General features: G+C 39.1%; 1 protein-coding gene across 1 annotated transcript in view; it reads left to right on the top strand.

Annotated features, from left to right (window-relative positions):
• Window positions 1-18121, top strand: part of LOC122797126 (zinc finger protein 25-like) — a 139525-nt gene extending 121404 nt beyond the window's left edge. The window contains exons 3-4 of the mRNA XM_044065923.1: window positions 293-403; window positions 17949-18121. Coding sequence (XP_043921858.1) covers window positions 293-403; window positions 17949-18121 — 284 coding nt within the window. The remainder of the gene's footprint in view (window positions 1-292; window positions 404-17948) is intronic.
• Window positions 18122-19883: the final 1762 nt, after the last annotated feature.

Raw genomic sequence — 19883 nt, 5'->3', positions numbered from 1 at the left:
GTTCTGAGTGGGATACAGTCTTCTCAGGCAGCTGTGGACTTTTGGTAGTGTCACCAAGAAGTAACTGGAAATGTGACAGCACCACTTGTTTTTAGTGTCATTGTGATGTAGGAGAAATGTACCAGTTAAGGTTATTATCTGGTAGTGTGCATGGTTTTGTAGAGGTTGAGAGGTTACTGCAAGACACATCTGCAAAGTTTCAGCATTATTCTGAGCACCTCATGTAGCTTTTCTTTATAATGATATTTATATGTTATGTTTCTTTTAACAGTATTTGTCTTTTTTTTTTCAGGATACAACATTCCTAGGGAGCAGCTGTTGGAGCTGTTGTTGGAGAAGGAGGAATGTGTCTGTGCTGATTTTGAGGGGGATAAAGACCCACCAACAACAAAGGACCTAGAAGGCAAGTCAAACACTAACTTCATAATGGTTTATGGGGGATTTTCCCCCAGACTGTTAACAAAAGGGTTTGTTTTCCCTCCAAACTGTAAGTAAACAGGATAAAAATTCAAAATAAACACTTGTCCATGTAAGGGGTTAAAAAGTCAAAATAAGCAGTTGTCCATGTCTAATGTATTTTGGCTTCTCCCGTTAGGGGTTGCAACAGCAGCTCACTGGTCTGCAGATTGATTAGCATTGGAGTTTTTATGGTGTCAAGTTGCCAGCCCGGCACCCAACCTTCTCAAAAGGCACACATACGGATACATGTATCTATTGCACATTAAACCTCACTTGACTGCAGGGAGGACATGCAGACTCCGCACAGAAGGCATTCCAGCCAAGAATCGAACCAGAGAACCTCTTGCTATGAAGTGACAATGCTAACTGCTGCACCACCGTGGCCGACAAGCAGTTGTCCATGTAAGGCATTTTATTTCTTCATGCACATGGCTGGGCTAAAATATATCTGCCAAAAGAAAATTACAGATATTTACAAGAGACAGAATTGTAAGTCTGCATTTGAGGAGGGGGTAAATGGTTAATTAATTCACCTTACCTTTACAGACACAAGTGGCAGGTTTCTCACCTGGGGCTGGCTGCTTAGCTTAAAAATGGCCCACAAGGGCAGTTAGCCTAGTACTAATCTATGAATCTATGAAAACTGCAAGGCTAGCTTACAAGTCTTATTGCACCACAGTACCCAGTGAAGTATCAGAATTTAACCATATTTAATTTATGAATTCACTTCAACAACTGTATTCTCTACTAATGTAGTGTGCATTTTTCAGTTATTTACCTCCTTCCCATAGGTTTTGGCAGGATTGTAGGCATTTTATATTTAGAACAGGAAGTGTTTTTTACATACTCCTAAGAAACACATTGATCACTTTATAGTGCTTGTGGACTTAGTAATTGTCAACAAGACTTCTTAAAGTACTTCTAGGAACATATCTGGAAGTGCAGGAGGTTTAAAGACACAGGGCTGTCACTGTATAGGAAAACAGCAATAAACAGACAGAAGTAAGGTACAGTGGCTTGGGACAGCATTCAACTAGGAGAACATTTTAGAAAATGCAGTGTTTCCCTGTCTGCAGCTTTTTCTTTGGGCAGAATGAGGAAATGCCTCATAACTACCAGAAGTGGTTCAAGAGATCACATATATTACATCAAGGAACCAGAAAAGCCACCCTTGGTGCCTTAGTGGTATCCAATAGTGAGGTGCATTTGGACCACAGGGGACTCCAGGATGGATGCTGAAGATGAATGAGCAAAGATATTTCATCCAAGTTATACCTCTGTATTTTGTTGCTGTCATGGTTCATATGGGTTGGCCTAGGTAGACATACCAGATTTGGAGGCTAGGGATAGTACTGCATACCTTCACAGAGCAGGCTGCAGAAAGGATGGCACAGGTTGATAGGTGAAAATATATATAGTTTGTTGGGGAATTGATTTTTGGGAGAACAGACGTAGAGCAGGTAGGAGATAAGAAAGGTAGGTGCTTGCTTGCTGCAGTAATTGGAGAAAATACTTGAAGTAAATCATTGGGATTACAGTAGCAGCATGGGAAAGGGATTTATTGAATATTATCCATTTAAGGATGCACAACAAAGCTGAGGAATTATAAGAACTGTGCAAAAGCAATGTGTGAAACTGGATAGTGGTCATTAACCTTCTTTGTGATGCTGGCTTTCTACGGCATGAGCAGGTGTAGGGGTTGAACATTAAGTGCACATTTGAAGGGCAGGTTTTGAACTAGAGATCCATTTAGCACAGAGGGCAAGTCTGTGATCTGCCATTTGCAACATTTGGGATGTTCAGGATAAGTTTAGTGAAGAGAAGGATAGCATTTACATGTGGCCAGCTTCATCAGTGTGTATTTCATAGGTTCATAAGTACTAGGCCAATCAATGTCAGTGGTCTCTAGCTGACTACATTTGCAGATGATTGCAAATTAGGAGCTGTCATTCAGTCTTACACTGTTACAGATGTTCTCCAGGAGGAGCTGACACAGACAAACAACTGGTGTCAGAGCCATGGACTAAAACTAAATGCCAAGAAATGCATAACAGTATTATTTCGGAAGTCATACATCCCTGGTAACTATCATATTGACAACACACCCCTTAGAGATGACCCAGTAGTCAGGGACTTAGGGACACACATAGATAGTACTCTAGCTTTTGACCATCACGTGTCTACAGTGGTGAGGAAATCATTCTATGTTGCACAACTTATAAACAAAGGTATGGCATCTAAGTCCAAGGAAGTCACTGTATTTGGCATTCATCAGACCTATCATTGAGTACAGTGCCCCCTTTGGTATGTACCTAACCAGGCATATCCAACAACTGGAACATCAACAAAGGTGCCTCACTAAACGAATGCAGGGAATAAGTAAAATATCCTATGCAGACCACCTCAAGGCCCTATCCTTGTATTTTGTCTTCTACAGGCTTTTGAGGGGAGATCTATGCCTGGCATACAGGGCATTTTCAGACCCCACTCTGATGGACCTCCTACATATCTACAAAACAAACAGCACCAAAATTACCCATTCTAAAGACTTAAGCCTTGCCCGTGATATGCTGGAGAGATAGGTGTGTATCCCAGAGACTTCCTCGTATATGGAAAAGGCTCCCCATCCATGTGAAGCAGAGTTCCTCCCTAACCCAATTCAAGTGCAGATTGGACAATTGGATGGGAAACCAGAAATCCATCCCTGGTTTGGCACCTATGTCTCTAATGGACATACGTAACCTATAAATGGTTCATCTCCCAGGCCCATGCTTACACTTATCAAGTGTATCAGAACTTGTCAGAGATTTGGGATCCATGGCTAGGCTTAAAAAGTCCCTTGTGGTCATTAGCCTAGTAAAGACCTATGAACCTATAGTGACCACCAGGGCCTTTACAAGCCTAGCCATGTAATCCAACCCAACTGTGTCCTTGTGTGTCATGACCAATTATTAAGAAGGGTATGTTAGTTAAAAAGTGTCTAAAGATTATGTGTGTGTGGGGTATGTTAGTTTGGGCATAGTTACTGTCTGCCTCTGTCTATCAGAGACATGGGGGCCACACCCAGGGAGAATTTCTGATTTCCCATCCATTGATCAAGGTTACACTTAAATAAGGTTAGGGATGGACTCTGCTTCACAAGAATGGGGAGCGTGTTCAAGAACATGGCGATCCTCTGTGATCATCATCTGTCTTGCCAACATGTCCTATTTATGTCGCAAGCAAAATTTAAATCCTTGGATCTAGTGGCTCTGATGCTGTTGTTTTGCAAAAAGTTAAAGTCTCCCATGAATAAGGTATTTGTTTTAATTGTGTGTGTCTCTAGTAGGTATAGGTATGAGTTATGGGATTCTTATGGCATACAGTATGACCTTTGACTTGCTAGGATATGATTTGCATGTGGATAAACTCCAGGGCATCAACCTGTTTAACCAAGCAACATGCTGTGTAATACTTAGAGAATACCAGTTCACATGCAAATTTTTTTTTTATTTTGCTTTTGTTTACTGAAGTCAAGAATTGATCAAACAAGTCTAGTTTCAGGCTCAGTGCAGGTTGAAGCAAAACAGTCCCTGCACGTATGGCAATTGCATGGCTCCAAAAGAAAGCAATTCAGTAACGAATCAAGTGGAGCCAGCAAACTATGCCAAACTGTTTTAATACTTATCAACTAAAGTCCAAAATAAAAATAGAGACAAAATGACAGACCAGTTTCGGATATAAAATAAACATAGCCTTCATCAGTGTTAAACCAAAAACATTAATTGCTCCATTTTATAGTAGAGACATGAGTAAAGTGAGAGTTCATTGGTTATGCACAGATGCTCATTAAGACCTGGTGGGAATAATCCACCTAATTTAATGATCCATTTCTTTTCTTTAGCATTTAATATAGTACGCCATCCAGCTTTATTTCTCCTATTGCCCATAATATATACAAGCATATTTGTTCACATCCAAATACATATGAACTTTTTAAGGATGATTTAACGGCAAAGTTCAAAGACAGGGGATGTAAAGTGTGCAATATCCTTAATGTCAGCAATTGGATATCCACACTCAACAGGAAGGATCTTTTGAGATACAAAGAGAAAAAACGGGGAATCAATTACCTGTTCGCTTAGTAACCACATATGGGAGAAATACTGATTTATTATTAAACAGTGTCCATAGGCACTGGAATATTCTCCTAGCGGATGACAGTTTCTCAACATTCTTACATGCTAGATGCTTCTTTTCATTTCAGAGCGGCAGGAATTTAGCATCACATTTCAGCCATTACAAACACAGCTTCAGGGTTAAATCCGATTCTATCCAAAAACCTTGACGGGTGATTTACTTGTGGGATGCGTCCCTTGTGGTCACTGTACCCATTACAGGAATGTCATCAAATCCACTGTACCCATTACAGGAATGTCATCAAATCCAAAGAATTCTGGGGATGTATACGATATTGGGTTTTTTTTGCGAATTGTAGTATGGACTGGGTCATCTACCTGGCAACATGCACCTGCTCTGACTTTTACATAGGCCAAACCTCCAGGCCCTTAAGATTACGCATATCAGAACACTTTAGCGATATGAGAACCAAAAAGATGAGCAATGCTCTTTATAAACATTCCATGGTACACAAGAATGCTTTCTTCAGGTTCATTATGATTGATAAAATTATGGACAATAGGATGAATAAAGCCGGATGGCATACTATATTAAATGCTAAAGAAAAGAAATGTATCATTAAATTAGGTGGATTATTCCCACCAGGTCTTAATAGGGCGGCCACGGTGGTGCAGTGGTTAGCATTGCCACCTCACAGCAAGAGGTTCACCGGTTTGATCCTCGGCTGGGGTGCCTTCTGTACGGAGTCTGCATGTCCTCCCTGTGGTCGCGTGGGTTTCCTCCGGGTGCTCTGGTTTCCTCCCACATCCCAAAGACATGCTGCAGGTGGATTGGACACTCTAAATTGACCCTAGGTGTGTGTGTGTGCATGTGTGTGCCTTCTGTGGAAGGTTGGGCGCTGGGCTGGCAACTCGACACCATAAAACTCCACTGCCAATCATGAGCGGATAAGGTGATCCACTGTGGCGACCCCTAACTGAGAAAAGCCGAAAGAAGAAGATTCCCACCAGGTCTTAATGAGCATCTGTGAATAACCAATGAACTCTCACTTTACTCATGTGTCTACTATAAAATGGAGCAATTAATGTTTTTGGTTTAACACTGATGAAGACTGTTTATTTTATAGCCGAAACTGGTCTGTCATTTTGTCTCTATTTTTATGTTGGACTTTGATAAGTATTAAACCAGTTTGCCATAGTTTGCTGGCTCCACTTGTTTCAATATTCAGTGCAAGTTGAAACATGTAAAGACAAATAGCTTTTATAGTAAAGCAAATAGTTTTTAGTAGAAAGATTTCAAAACAGTTGCTATTACAAACAAATGGATTGGTCAACAAGTAAATAGCAGAAGACTATGTACATATATCCATATGGTTAGAATTATGTGGGGGGGGTAGAAGTTCAGCATAAGCTATAATAGGAAGGAGAGATGTAGTTGTGAGAGATGAGCCTGATGAGAGGTATAGGATGATGTGTTAGCTAGTTAAAGTTAGAGGTGAATAAAATGCAATGGATAAAATGCAATGGAGTGGATGAGTCACGTAATGTGACCTATAGTGTTACATTTGCATGGACTTTGTTAGATAAGTGGCATCTTGAAGGCAGAGTCTGACATTAGCATAGTCTGTGAGATTTGGTGGGGGTTGGGGGAGTCTCTGCCAGAGTTTGTGAGTAAGAACAGAATAGCTGTGATATGTGCAGTGAAGGATTATTTTAAGGATGTTAAAGACTGGCCGTTATTAGACTAGTTTTGGAGGATATATTGTGTTGGATATCCAGGTAATTTGGAGATAAGAATTAGTGCCATGATGCAGTCATTTAAATACAAGTGGGCCAAGAAGGTCTTCTGTCTCTCTCACTGGTAGCCATTTTTCCTTTTACGGAAATATGCAGTGGTTGGAAAACAGTGGAAGCCCATGTTAAGGCTGGGTAAGGAGAATACCTTTTGCAGTGGCAGCTTTGGCTGGGGATGAAAGGAATGGGGAGAGTTTTTGTGCTCTAACAAGCAAGTGATTTATTTTTGGCCTAATGTTTTCAGTGTGTATTTGAAAGTTCAAAGCTTGATCTACCCTGTTATTTGAATGTGTTAGTGGTTTCTATTATGTGATTGTATTGATGTTTGATCAGGAGGAATTTCACAATATTAGATAGCTTTTTAAGTGTGCCACATATCATTATCTTGTTTTTATTGGGCTGTAGGAACTGTTTATAGGGCAGCCAGTTTAAAGTCACTAGCAGGCCATTTTGAAGGTGGTCATGTTTGATTTGGTTGTTGTGGCTTGATCTAGAGAGGAGTATATAATCTGTGTACAGAATAATATGGACATGTGGTAGATCCAGAGGATGTTTGTTTATAAAAAATGGAGAAGAGCAGCAGAGACGCTTGATAGTACATTAATAGTGGATGAGACTCTGTAACCTATATTAACTTTGAAAGTTCTGTTGGAGAGAGAGTTTGAGTTCAAACCAGTCTGTGGCCTTTGGGCTGATTTCATTCTGAGCTCTGACAAAGACTAGCAGTGTCAAACTTTTTAAAGCTGTATGTGCATATTATATCCCTTTTAAAAGTTAAAGATTCCAAATGCACTTTGAGGTAGAATTGTATACATAAATATATGATCATTTGAAAATAAAGTAGCTTCTGTACAGTAAGAAACCTTATTACTATACTGTACAGATGTTCCTATCCAAGAATGTCTTAACATTTTTTGTAGTTACATTGTTCAAACATAAAAGTGAAACACTGTCTTGCACAACAGCTGTATATTTACAAAAATATGGTTCACTGAGCACTTTTTCATCCTTGGTGCTATTTTACTATCTTGCTGTATTAGAACTAATACAGACAGATTTTCATCTGGCAGTTTGTCAGAATGTTCTGGACTCGAATGGTTGTATGAGTGACCATTCTTTTTTTAAAGATCATTTTGGGTTTGTTGCCTCTGATGACCATCATGTTTTTACCTCGGACACTCCAGGCACATTTTTCACCCCTTGTGCAGGAGCACACCAGCCCATTTGCTGCCCTCAGAGCTGAGAGCCTTGCACTGAAAGTCATGTTGTCATATGCTAGGAGGTCTGGCTTTTGTTTTTTTGTTTATGTACCTACTTCCCCTCTCTTGTGATGACAGTGACTGCCATGATAACTTTGCATCATATAGTACATGTGAGTTTATAAACATTTTATTCTCCATTTCGTGGTGCTTCTTGCCACATATGCAAATGCAGAAGTCACAGTCCTCACATTGGACCAGTGACAGACCTTCCTCCTGAGGTTGTTGAGCCAACACCTATTGCTCAGTTTGTGTCTCCCCTGAATCTGGATCAGTGGAGGGAAAAAAGACAGGTTTTTAGCCCACCCCCAGAAAACTTCGAGTAATATTGTACGCATATCAAGTACATGCAGTCACAAAACTGAAAGAGGATACTTTGTTCCATCCTTACTTCATGGGTTTACTGCAGCTGAATTAAAGGATCATTTTTTTTGCTTTGATTATTATGGTATGCATTTTGCAGTGAAAAAGGCTCAAAACGTTTTTCTTTAATTTGCAGTGATAGTCTAGTAATAACAGTTCACAATTCTTAAGTGTGACTCAAATAATGACGTTCTAAAAATGTAAACCTACTTCTCTTGTAGTTAACACACCTGTAAAATATCTCAAAATAGCTGCAAAAACACAGTATACCCAGTATCTACACTTATAAATGACTCTGTCTCTCTCTCTCTCTCTCTCCAAAAAGATACAGTCCTCATATAGAAACAGTCTTATTATTCCCTTACATATGTGTGGCAAATTGCTTGAACTAGCAAACCACAGTAGACATCATGCCCCCTCTAGTATATGAACAATGTATTTTGCACAATGTGTTTTGACTTGTTGTTCTATGTCTGACTATTGCTAATGTCTTTCTGTATTTGATTTTGGATTGTAATTATTCCTTTAAGGTTTGGTTACTTCTATTTTTGTTTATCTTTTTCTTGTATTGTTATTTGTTTTGTTTTAAGTTTTTTTTTGTTCTTTTTGGAGTTTTAGAGGTCTTGGCTATGGTCAGTTAGAAAATAATTCTTTTGTAGACATTGAATAACATCCAGCTAATTAGTAGGAGGAGCTGAGAAACAGCATTCCTTATTTAACTACAAATATTTAGTGTTATCTTTATTCAGCTGTAGTGCTTGTTTGACTTGCTGTTCTCTGCTTGACTGTTGCTGATCTCTGTCTGCATTTGATTTTTCCCACCTACCCGACCTGCTACTGTTGTGCTTTTAAATTTGGTGGCCTTTGAGTTGCCCGCCTCTACTATAAATCTGATTTTGGACACACTTCCCAGTCTCATCTCATCAGCTCATTCTTCTGAGCACTGTGAGGTCAGCTGGGAAGGCCCTCCCCCTTAGTCTCTTAAACTTGAATTATCTTGTTTCCTACCTTCTCGCTTACATAAAAAAATGCTGCTTTTACTGTGTTTGTGTTCTTAAAATGTTCAATTGCATTTAATCTGCTGCATTTATTACTGCGTGTTAGTAGCCTGATTACATTGTAACTGTTATTCTAAACCTCTTAGTTCTTAAAGTATTTAAGCACTTGGGCTCCAAACTAGTAGTCTACACTGTTGTGGCAGGAGAGGTTGCTTACACACCTTCTGAGATGATAATTTCTGGTTAAAGGGTTGCTGTGTCTGTTATTCTAAAAGTGTCTTAGTTCTGGTTTAAGTGCTTGGGCTCCAAATCAGTTATTTTACATTAGGAAGGTTTGTGGTCTACACTCTTGTGGCAGTTGAGAATAGTTTATGCCTTTCTGAACTGGGAATTGCTGGTTGAACATTTATTGTGTCTGTTATTCTAAAAGGTTTTAGTTCTGGTTTAAGCACTTGAGCTCCAAATTAGTTATTTTACTTTGGTTTATGGTCTATGGTCTACACTCTTGTAGGAGGAAAGGGCAGGTTCTACCCTCCTGAGTTAGTAATTTCTCATGAAGACTTATTGTGCCTATTTTTTCTAAGTATCTGTATTACAAGATCGAACACACAAAAAGAGTGAATGCTGTTTAATCGAACACTAAAGCTCGAAACCAGAAAATATCGAATGCATGGAACAGCGATTTTCTTTCCCCAGGGAAAAACGCTGCTCCAAAAAAAAAAAAAATCCAGAGACAAAACAAAGTGGGCCCCCCACTTAAATATACCAACTCCGAGATTACACCACAGTGGAGGAAACTGCAAAGTCCCAACAACGGCCAGGGATTTTTTTCCCTGTGGAAAAAATTCTCTGTTCTATGAGTTGATTTTTTTTAGTTTCAAGCATTAGAGTTCAATTGTGTTTTGATCTTGCAATATAGACCCTTTTTCTAAGTGTCTTTGTTCTGGTTTAAGCGCTTGGGCCTATTCAATATTTAAATTTCCCTCACTCCACCCTAGTAGATCAGTAACCATGCATATGCACTTTTCAACTTTCTCTGTGGCCAGTCTGGTTGAGATGAGAATTCAGAGGCATTGTAGTAATTGCCTCATGTACACTGAGGCAATCACTTATTCTTAGCAAAACAGGTAAAGTATACTTTAACACCAGAGACAAAATTTTGTCATACAACCAAAACTAATCCCATAGAGGTTGCAGTGACACTTGCCCCATGCCTACTGAACGGGGTAAAGACCTTACACATGAAACTACTTATGCTGAGACACTTACAAGTAACCTTCCTAAAACACTAAGATCTCCTGCACTGCACAATCAAAAAAGGGTTGTCAAGACACCACGTAAACACTCTGTTAAAACGGCACCCACAGCTACACATTGTAACCCTGTATCCAGTGCTTCTACTGCTAAGCCCTTAAGAGAAACCAGTGCACAGCCAAATTTCCTGGTTATTGGTGATTCTATAGTGAGGCACACCAATGTCCCCTTTACCAGACTGAGTAAAGAGAGAATAATGGTTAGCTGCCTTTCTGGGTCTAGGATCATTAAAGTCACACAGGCATTAAGGTAATTGAAACACAGGCATCAGTATGACTCTATCATAGTCCTTGTGGGTGTTAATGACTTGAGACTTAACCTCCCTTGACTATATGAAATCTAGGAAAGTATCTACCTACATCTTCATCATTACAAACTGTGTACAAATGATCCCTAAGGAAACCCTCTAAAACTGAAGAAACTGTAGTAAATTTAGATACAAAAAATAATTTATCTTTACTTCCCTACATATCATCATTTGTTTCCCTGTAATACTTTTATAATGTGGCCTTTCCTTCCCTTTTCCCTGTAAAAGCTTCTGTTCAGCTTTTGCTCATTTGTTCTCCTACATACCCCTGATTATTGAGTCTATTTTCAACCCTGAGCAACTCCTTTTCCCCTCAAGGTTTTATCTAACATGTTATTAAAAATTCCTCTCACCGTACAGTCACATACCTTGTATTTGTCTGACTCCTTACTAGTATGTTGTCAGTCATATTAGTGACAACATTAAGCTCCTTGATGATCTGTGTAGCTCTCTTAAACACATTAGTGCATACAAATCATCAAATGGATATCTTAGAAATCTCTGTGGATGTTTTGGAAATATTTACTTTCCCAAAGGCATATCAAAAGTGCACACTGTAAAGCTTTCCTCATCAAGCTTTATTTTCCAATGTCTTTAGTTTGTATCAAGTCATGTACAGAAAAGTTGCTTCACTGCCAGTATGGGAAATGCCATTCTTTGATTGTGCACAATGGGCAGTGCTATTTTTATATAAACTTATAGATCACACAAATATAAGTTTTATCTGGCTTTAGTTTTTGATCACAGCTGTTATTTTGTATGCAGGTGGCACTCCTTAATTCTAATGTAGAACATGCATTACTGGTAATACTGTATGATCTGTCTGATTAAGATAAATTTATTCAATAAACTATATATTTTTTAAGCAAATCATCAGGCTGAATGTTATCTGAGCCACAGTGTAAATGTGTTTATACTTATTTATTTATTTAACATTTGTAACATACCAATGTCCAGAACCATATAACCTTTTCAGTCATCCCCTGGTCCATGAGGTACAAAAAAATAAGCACCAGCATACAGACTATAAGGTTCATAGGTTTATAGGATGATACCAGGCTGTTGGCCCAAAAGCTCTTATAAGCCTAGCCAAGAATTTCTCCCATGTTCCCTCAAAGTCGGTCAGTTATAGAATATAATATCATAGGTTCATAGGTTGGTACTAGGCTATCAGCCCTAGGGCCTATACAAGCCTAGCCATAAAAATTCCCTGGCTATTTCTTCCCACACTATTTACTTCCCTGGGCTCCTGTCTAGCAGGGCGACTGACCTGATCCCTGGGGTGAATTTCCTTTCTCCCATCCAGTCATCAAGGTTTCTTTTGAAGAGGGCCAAAGAGGTGCTCTGCTTGACATGTATGGGCAGTCTATTCCAGAGTCTGGGGAGTCTCTGGGTCAGGAACCTATCCCTCCAGCATGTTTTGTTTATTGTGATGACAAGGTTTAGATCCCTGGAGTGTGTGGCTCTGAGGGATTGGGATTTCTTTAAGTGTAGCATGTCCAACAGCTCTGGGTTTGACATGGGCTTGTATGTTAAGCAGAGATCGCCTTCGGAGTAGACGATATGCTACAGAGTATAGTTGGAGTTTTTTAAGGTGGTCAGCATAGGGCATCTGCTTTAGGCCTGTGATTCTTTTAGTGAGGTATTTCTGCGGCCTTTCCAGTTGTTGCAGATGTCTTGAGAGGTACATACCAAATGGGGCGTTGTATTCTATAATGGGTCTAATGCGGATGAGTACAGTGGGACAATGACCTCCTTTTTTCTGGATGAAAAGCCCTTAGTGATGAGGTGTGCCAGATAGAAGGATTTCCTGACTGTTGTGGCGATGTGGTTATTGAAGGTGAGACCACTGTCCACCTGTGTCCCTAAGTCTCTTATCACACTTTCGGTATTTAGTGTACTGCCACCTATGTGGTAATTCACGTGTACATGTTTTTTCCCAAAGGGGATAACTATACATTTATTGGCATTGAGCTTGAGCCCATGGCTGTGGCACCAAGCATCTGTTTCTGTAAGGCCCTTTTGTAGAGTATCGAAATCATTTGGGGATTCAATAATGGCTCCCAGTTTGCAGTCATCTGCGAACTTTGTTAGCCAGAGTCCCTTAGTGTTGGCCTGTACTTCAGAGAAGTAGATGCCAAATAAGAGAGGTCCCAGGACTGAACCCTGAGGTACTCCACTTGTCACTTGTCTGGAGCTGGATTTGGAGTCAGCTACTTTTACAGTGTGGGTTCTGTCAGTAAGCCATTTGGCAACCCATCGAGTGACATAGGGATTAATGTGCAGCTTAGTAAGTTTATCTATGATTCCAGAGTGGGTGATGGTGTCAAAGGCCTTGGCAAGGTCCAGATAAGCTGTGTGGACTGCCTTACCCTCATCCACTGCTCTGGAGACTGATTTGAAGAATCAATCAGGTTCAGGAGACAAGATCGGCCCTTAACGAACCCAAACTGGGTGGGATCCAGTGTTTTAAGGTTGCCAATGTCTTTGTTTATAAGTTCCATAATAATACGTTCCATGACCTTGCAGATCAGGCTCGTCAGACTGATGGGGCAGTAGTTCCCAGGATCCAAGGTGAATCCCCCTTTGTGGAGTGGGATAACTGTAGCTGTGAGCCACTCAGTGGGCATGAAGCCTGAGGTGAGGGTATGATTAAACATGACACTTAGGTGAGGTGCCAGTTCATTTTGTAGTTCATATAGTACACAGCCCGGGATGTCATCTGGTCCCATGTATGCTGTATTCTTAGCTTTGGAGAATGCGTTTTTTACCTGTGTGGCCGTTATTACCAGAATTTGGCAATCTTCTGGTATTGAGATGGGCCATTTAGGGGGTGAGGGGGGGGTGAAGTTGGCACTGAATCGATCTGCCAGGATATTGGCAATATCCTTGGGATCAGTATATTTAATGCCATTCTGTTGTAGCTCAGAGCAGATCTGAGCATTGCCGTTTAGATTCTTGACATAGTTATAGAATGCTTTGTGGTTGTCTTTGGAATCTTTGGCAATTTTATTTTCATAACTAGCTTTGGAGGATTTTATGACGGATCTCAGCTTCTTACTGAGATATGTAGCTATGAAACACATCGTGAAGCTATGAAGACCCCTAAGGTTCCTAGCTAAAAACGTTGCCAGACTAAGGACCATCAATTGCCAAGGAAGGCTTGATGCTTTATTCCTATACTCGGTCTCTCTAGCAGGCAGTGTTTTATGTCTAGCATTCCATGCTGTAAACAGTCAAAGTCTCCTTGATCTCCTGCTCTTCCACAAAACAAATGGCCCTGCAAATACACAAACTAAAGACTTGAATCTGCATCAACAAATAAGATAGCCTAGAGGGGCAGATTTATTAGTGCTTTCATCATCTCTGGAATTACCTTCCACTTCATATACATGATTCCCCTCACCTTGACAACTGGAAGGACATCTGTAGATTCACCCAGGTCTGACTTATCTTGTCTTGGAGGCAGAAGGGTTCCTATCAGAGTAGGTATTAGTAAGATGATTATGGTCTATGAACCAAGACTTCCTTGTAAATATTATGAAGTCTTTGCCACAGTAACTGATTTATCCGAGATTACCACTAAATGCCACAGTAACTTAAGTATCTGAGATTACCACTAAATGCCACTAGCCATGTTTTATTTATTTTCGGACACCAGCTTTATCTCTTTTATAGTCAAAGAGGAGCCAGTCTATGACACAGACTAATTGGCATTGGGCGGAGAACTAGTGCTGGATGGGATGCCAATCAGTCAGTCCCTCTCCCTCTCTCTCTCTGTCATACATACACTTACATTTTCCAGTTCACCTACTTGCATGCCATTGGGAGGAAACCAGAGAGCCCCAAGAAACCTACCTAAACACACAGAAGATATGCAAAACTCCCACAGAAGGCATCATGGGGAGGAATTGAACTGGAGAATCAAACACTAAGGCAGGCATGTCAATTCATGCACCAAATGTGTCACCCCTTTAGAAAAAAAAAAAGAAAAAACATAACTCACCAAGATCATCTTTCTCATGTACTACGCAAGATGTCACAAATGATTTAAACAGTTTACAGTTTAAGAATACTTCTTATGGCATAGGCGAATGTTTTTACGAAAGAATTCTGTGAGCTGTATATGAGTCCAAAAAATAAAGTTTTTTGTTTGTAATTTTTGGTCATTCCATGCAGGGGGCTACACCTTTACTTATTTATGCATTTGTGTATTTATTTATATAGGCAACAGAGCTTTGTATTTGTTCTTCTGGTTCTGCATGATTGTTAATGTCAGATGTGTAATTAACAGATGTATAATTAACTTAGACTGATTAGACATGTCTAATATTAAATAAAAACTTGAAAAATAATGTTGACAAAACAAACTCTAATACTGCAGATATTCGTGTTTCACTGTTGCAGTCATAACCAATGGGTTATCCAGCTCCCGGTAGCCCTCGATCGGCCAGAATACCAAAGGTAAGTAAATATGACATCGGCTGTCGTCGGTTGTGTTATGCAATTCATTCTTTCCAGTAAACTGATATACACAGGTAAAAAAAACATAGCAATGCTATAGAAATATTTTCATACCCTAATATGTCTTGGCTTTCACAGTCCAAAATTATATACAGAGTATCCTGGAAAGGCATGTATTCAGAAAGACAATGAATGGCATTTCATACAGTTATATTCAGACTATTTTTGCATTTATTGTAACTTTATTTCATTGAAGATGAAATGCAATATTTTCAGTAGGTACAGACAGGTACTGTCAGCTGATGTTACAGAATATGCAGAAGGAATACATGATTATAACAAATTCCTTAACGGAGGTGAATTTGTTGTACCAGGATCACAGGTCTGTTTGTTGTTTTTATAAGTAATCCCCTGGAATCTATCCCTCCAGCATGTCCTGTTTATTGTGGAGACAAGGTTTAGGTCCCTAGAGCATGTAGCTCAGTGGGACTGGGATTTCTTTAGGTGTAGCATGTCCAACAGCTCTGGGTTTGACATAGCTCTATATGTTAGGCAGAGATCACCTTGGAGTAGGCGATATGCTATGGAGTAAAGATGGAGTTTTTTTAAATGGTCAGTGTAGGGCATTTGTTTGAGGCCAGTAATCCTCTTTGTGAGGTACTTCTGTGGCCTTTCCAGCTGTTGCAGATGTCTTGTGAGGTACATTCCAAAAGAGGTATTGTACTCTATAATGGGTCTAATGAGTGTCGAGTAGAGGGGAACAATGACCTCTTTTTTTCCTGGATGAGAACCCTTTTATGATGAGGTGTGCCACGTAGAAGGACTTCCTGACTACTGTGGCGATGTGACTATCAAAGGAGAGACTACTATCCATCTGGGTCCCAAGGTCTCTTATCACACATTTGGTGTTAAATAGATTGCTGCCTATGTAGTAGTTCATGGGTACAGAGTTTTTACCAAAGGGAATGACACTGTACTTTTTGGCATTGAGCTTGAGGCTATGGCTCTGATACCAGGCATCTGTCTCAGCGAGGCCCTTCTGTAGGATGTCCACATCATTTGGGGACTTGACTATGGCTCCTAGTTTGCAGTCATCTGCGAACTTCATTAGCCAGAGGCCTTCTGTGTTAGCCTGTACTTCAGAGAAGTAGATACCAAACAGGAGAGGTCCCAGGATGGAACCCTGTGGAACTCCACTTGTCACTGCTTTGAGGTCATATTTGGAGTCTGCAACTTTTACAGTATGGGTTCTGTCAGTGAGCCAGTTGGCAACCCATCTTGTGACATAGGGATTTATACCTAGTTTAGTGAGTTTAGCTATAATTCCAGAATGGGGGATGGTGTTGAAAGCCTTGGCGAGGTCAAGATAGGCTGTGTGAACCACCTTACCCTCATCTACGGCTTTGGTGACTGCCTTAAAGAAGTTGATCAGGTTCAGGAGGCATAATCTGCCTTTCACAAACCCGAACTAGGTGGGATCCAGAGTTTGGATGTTACCAATGTCTTTGTTTATGAGTTCCATGATGATACGTTCCATGGCCTTGCAGACCAGGCTCATCAGGCTAATAGGTCGATAGTTCCCAGGATCAGTGGTGGCTCCCCCTTTGTGGAGTGGGATAACTGTTGCTGTGTGAAATTCAGTGGGCAAAAAGCCTGATGCGAGGCTATTATTGAACATGGTGCTTAAGTGGGGAGCCAGTTCGTTCTGAAGTTCGTGTAAAATGCAGCCTGGGATGTTGTCCGGTCCCATGGATGCTGTGTTTTTGGCTTTAGAGAGTGCAGCTTTTACCTGCGTAGTTGTGATTACAGGGACTCTGCATTCTTCCTGTATAGATATGGGCCCTTTAGGGGATGGGGGGGTAAAGTTAGCACTGAACCTATCTGCCAGGATGTTGGCAATATCAGTTGGTTCTGTAATTTTCGTGCCATTGTACTGCAACTCAGAGCAGATCTAGGTGTTGTCATCGAGATTCTTGACATAGCTATAGAATGCTTTGTGGTTGTCCTTAGAATTAGTGGCAATTTTGTTTTCGTAGCTACCTTTGGAGGATCTTATAAGGGATCTCAGCTTCTTATTGAGGCTGACCAGGGAGCTCCTTCACTCATGGGATTTTACTGTCTTTTGCAATAGTTTCTTCCTTCTGTTGTACAGTTTGTTTATCGCAGGGGACCACCAGGTTGGCTTCCTTTTTTGGAGGATAGCATCTTGGTTCTGTTTTGGGATAGCATGGTCCATGCACTCGTGTAAGTGCTTATAGAGTGCATTTGTGTAGGATTCAGCAGCTGTAACTGTATTGGAGTGGTGAGAGAAGTAGAGGAGAATGCAAATATTGAGACCGGAGAATGTGTGGAGGATTCTGAGGAGATGGTTCAAAGAAATCTGTTTGATGGAGATAAGCCCGCAAATGATGGATGTATAATTACAACCTTCCAGTCTGAGGGGTTGTGGGATGATTTACTTAAAGAAATAGTGATGCAGAGTGAGCCAGAAAATGAAGAAGACATTTCTGGTGGTGGTGGTGGTGGTGGTGGTGTGGGGAGGGTTCTGGGGGGGGGGGGGGTTCTGGAGAAAATACCAGTGGAAGATACAGAGACAATCTTGAAGAATATTGGCGAGATGGAAAAGAAAACATATGCAGAGAAAGTAAAAGAAGGCGAATGGGAGTAGCCAGAAACAAGGCAGAAGAAACTAAACAGAAGTATGGGTAAGGTTTTAAAGAAAAGAACACAAAGAAATGGACTGTGGGACAATTTAGTAACTCCTTTGGGTATGAGCACATGAGGTAAGAGAATTTATTCTTACTAAAAAAAGAGACATTTTGTGACATTATATTTGAGACTGTTTTTTTTTCAATGGAAACATTTCTTGAAGAGTATGAAAAAAAGAAAGCTTGTAACCCATGCAATCTTTATGTGATAAAGGCATTTAACAGGGAAACTAAAAAGAAAACTTGTGTACGGTTTCGAGCTGAGATTGAAAGAGAAACTTTGAATGAACATTTGAAAACTTTATGTAAAGAAGTACTGGACACTGCAAAAGTTTGACAAAATTGGTATATGAACTGATGGATGGGATTGTAATACTGTATTAAAAATAGAAAGAGAAAAAAAAAAAAAAAATATATATATATATATATATATATATATATATATATATATATATATATACACACACACACACACACACCAAGCATGATAAATGTGGAGAAAAATAGGAGTGTTGTAAAATACTGGGGACAACCCAAAACACATATTTATTTATTTTTTTGGAAAGTAGGACATTTGATAAATAACTGTGATAAAAGAAAATGTTATATCTGTAGGGAAATGGGACATGATGCAAACATGTGAATTGAAATGTTATAAATGTAACTAAATTGGACATTTATGGGAGGATTACAGAAATGAAAGTAAGAGTTAGGAAAATGAAATAAAAGAGAAGGAATTTTAGAAGTAGTAGAAATAGAAGAAAAAAAGATGAGAAAAATAAAGAGGACGTAGAAGAAGGTTCTGAAATAAATAGTGAAGACATAAATTGGGAGGTAGTAAAATAAAAAAAAAGAAAAAGAAAATTTAAAGGAATAAGTACAAAAGAAAAAAAAGAGGAAATGAATGAAAAAGATAAATACAGCTAATGACTGGGCGTTTGGTATAATGGTTAAAGTGTTTGACTCACAGACACAAGATACAGTGTTTGATTTTCACCTTTGGGAGGAAAATTGGCTAGTCTTAGAATGGCCTGTTAAAAAAGCTAGCCTCGTAATTAGCTATGAACTTATGAAACCATGACTCTAAGGAAAGGGGAAAATTAATATCTTAGAGTGCTTTCTGTAAATGTGAATACTATTAAGAGTATAGTAAGAATAGTAGGGATTTTTGGAGTTATGTAGTACACGTGATATTGATGTAATTATATTAGAAGACCTAAGATTTTTAACAAATGAAAGATTACACACAAAGAAACTATGGGGAGGAAAGCTAATCTGGAATTTGGGAAATGATAGATGTTCTGGAATAGCTATACTCTGTAGAAATATAGATGTAGTGTTAACAAAAATGAGAAGATTGCATTTTAAAACTACAATGGTTAAAAACCAAGTATATTGAATTATAACATTACATGCTTATGCTAATTGTAAAGAAGGTGAAAGCTTATGTCATCATATTTTAGACTATATAGTGGTAACTATGAATACTGAAATAACAGGGGCATTAATTGTGATTTAAGAGGCAAGCATAAAAAGAAAGGAAATTATATAAGAAAATTGTTAGAAATTATAAGATGAGGTAAGCTAAAACATTTGGTCAAAATTTCATGGACTTGCAAAAGGAGTATGTCTAGAACTGCAATAGATTATTTTACAATATCAGAAGGTTTCGTTATAGGAAAAGTGGAGGTAGTTGAAACAGGATTTTCTGATCATCTTGCAATGTGGCTAGGGATAAAGGCAAACAAGGAATATATAAAAATGGCAAAGGAATTAAAACAGATAAACAAGAAAGCATAGAATGAAGAAGGAAAGAGATCAGTAATACAGTTATGGAAAGATCATATTACTATGAGAACATTTTATAAAAATTGGTCTGAATGAAGAATGATATTTAAGGAAAAATATAAAAACTATTTTTTTTTTACAGTGGCAGTATGATGTGAGAAAAGTAGATAAAGAAAAATATAAAAGAACATGTAATGATGGATTGGAAGATTTAAAACATAAAGATAGAAAGTACTTTGTGAAAGAAAAATAATTGTGTTAAAAAAATCAAAAGAAAGTACAATAATTGTTAAATAAGCAAAGATATTTTT

The sequence above is a fragment of the Protopterus annectens genome, chromosome 3.part0 (assembly GCF_019279795.1).
Source record: "Protopterus annectens isolate FY-2018-M chromosome 3.part0, PAN1.0, whole genome shotgun sequence".
In the NCBI taxonomy this organism is placed as follows: Eukaryota; Metazoa; Chordata; order Ceratodontiformes; family Protopteridae; genus Protopterus; species Protopterus annectens.
This window is presented reverse-complemented; position numbering and strand designations above follow the sequence as displayed.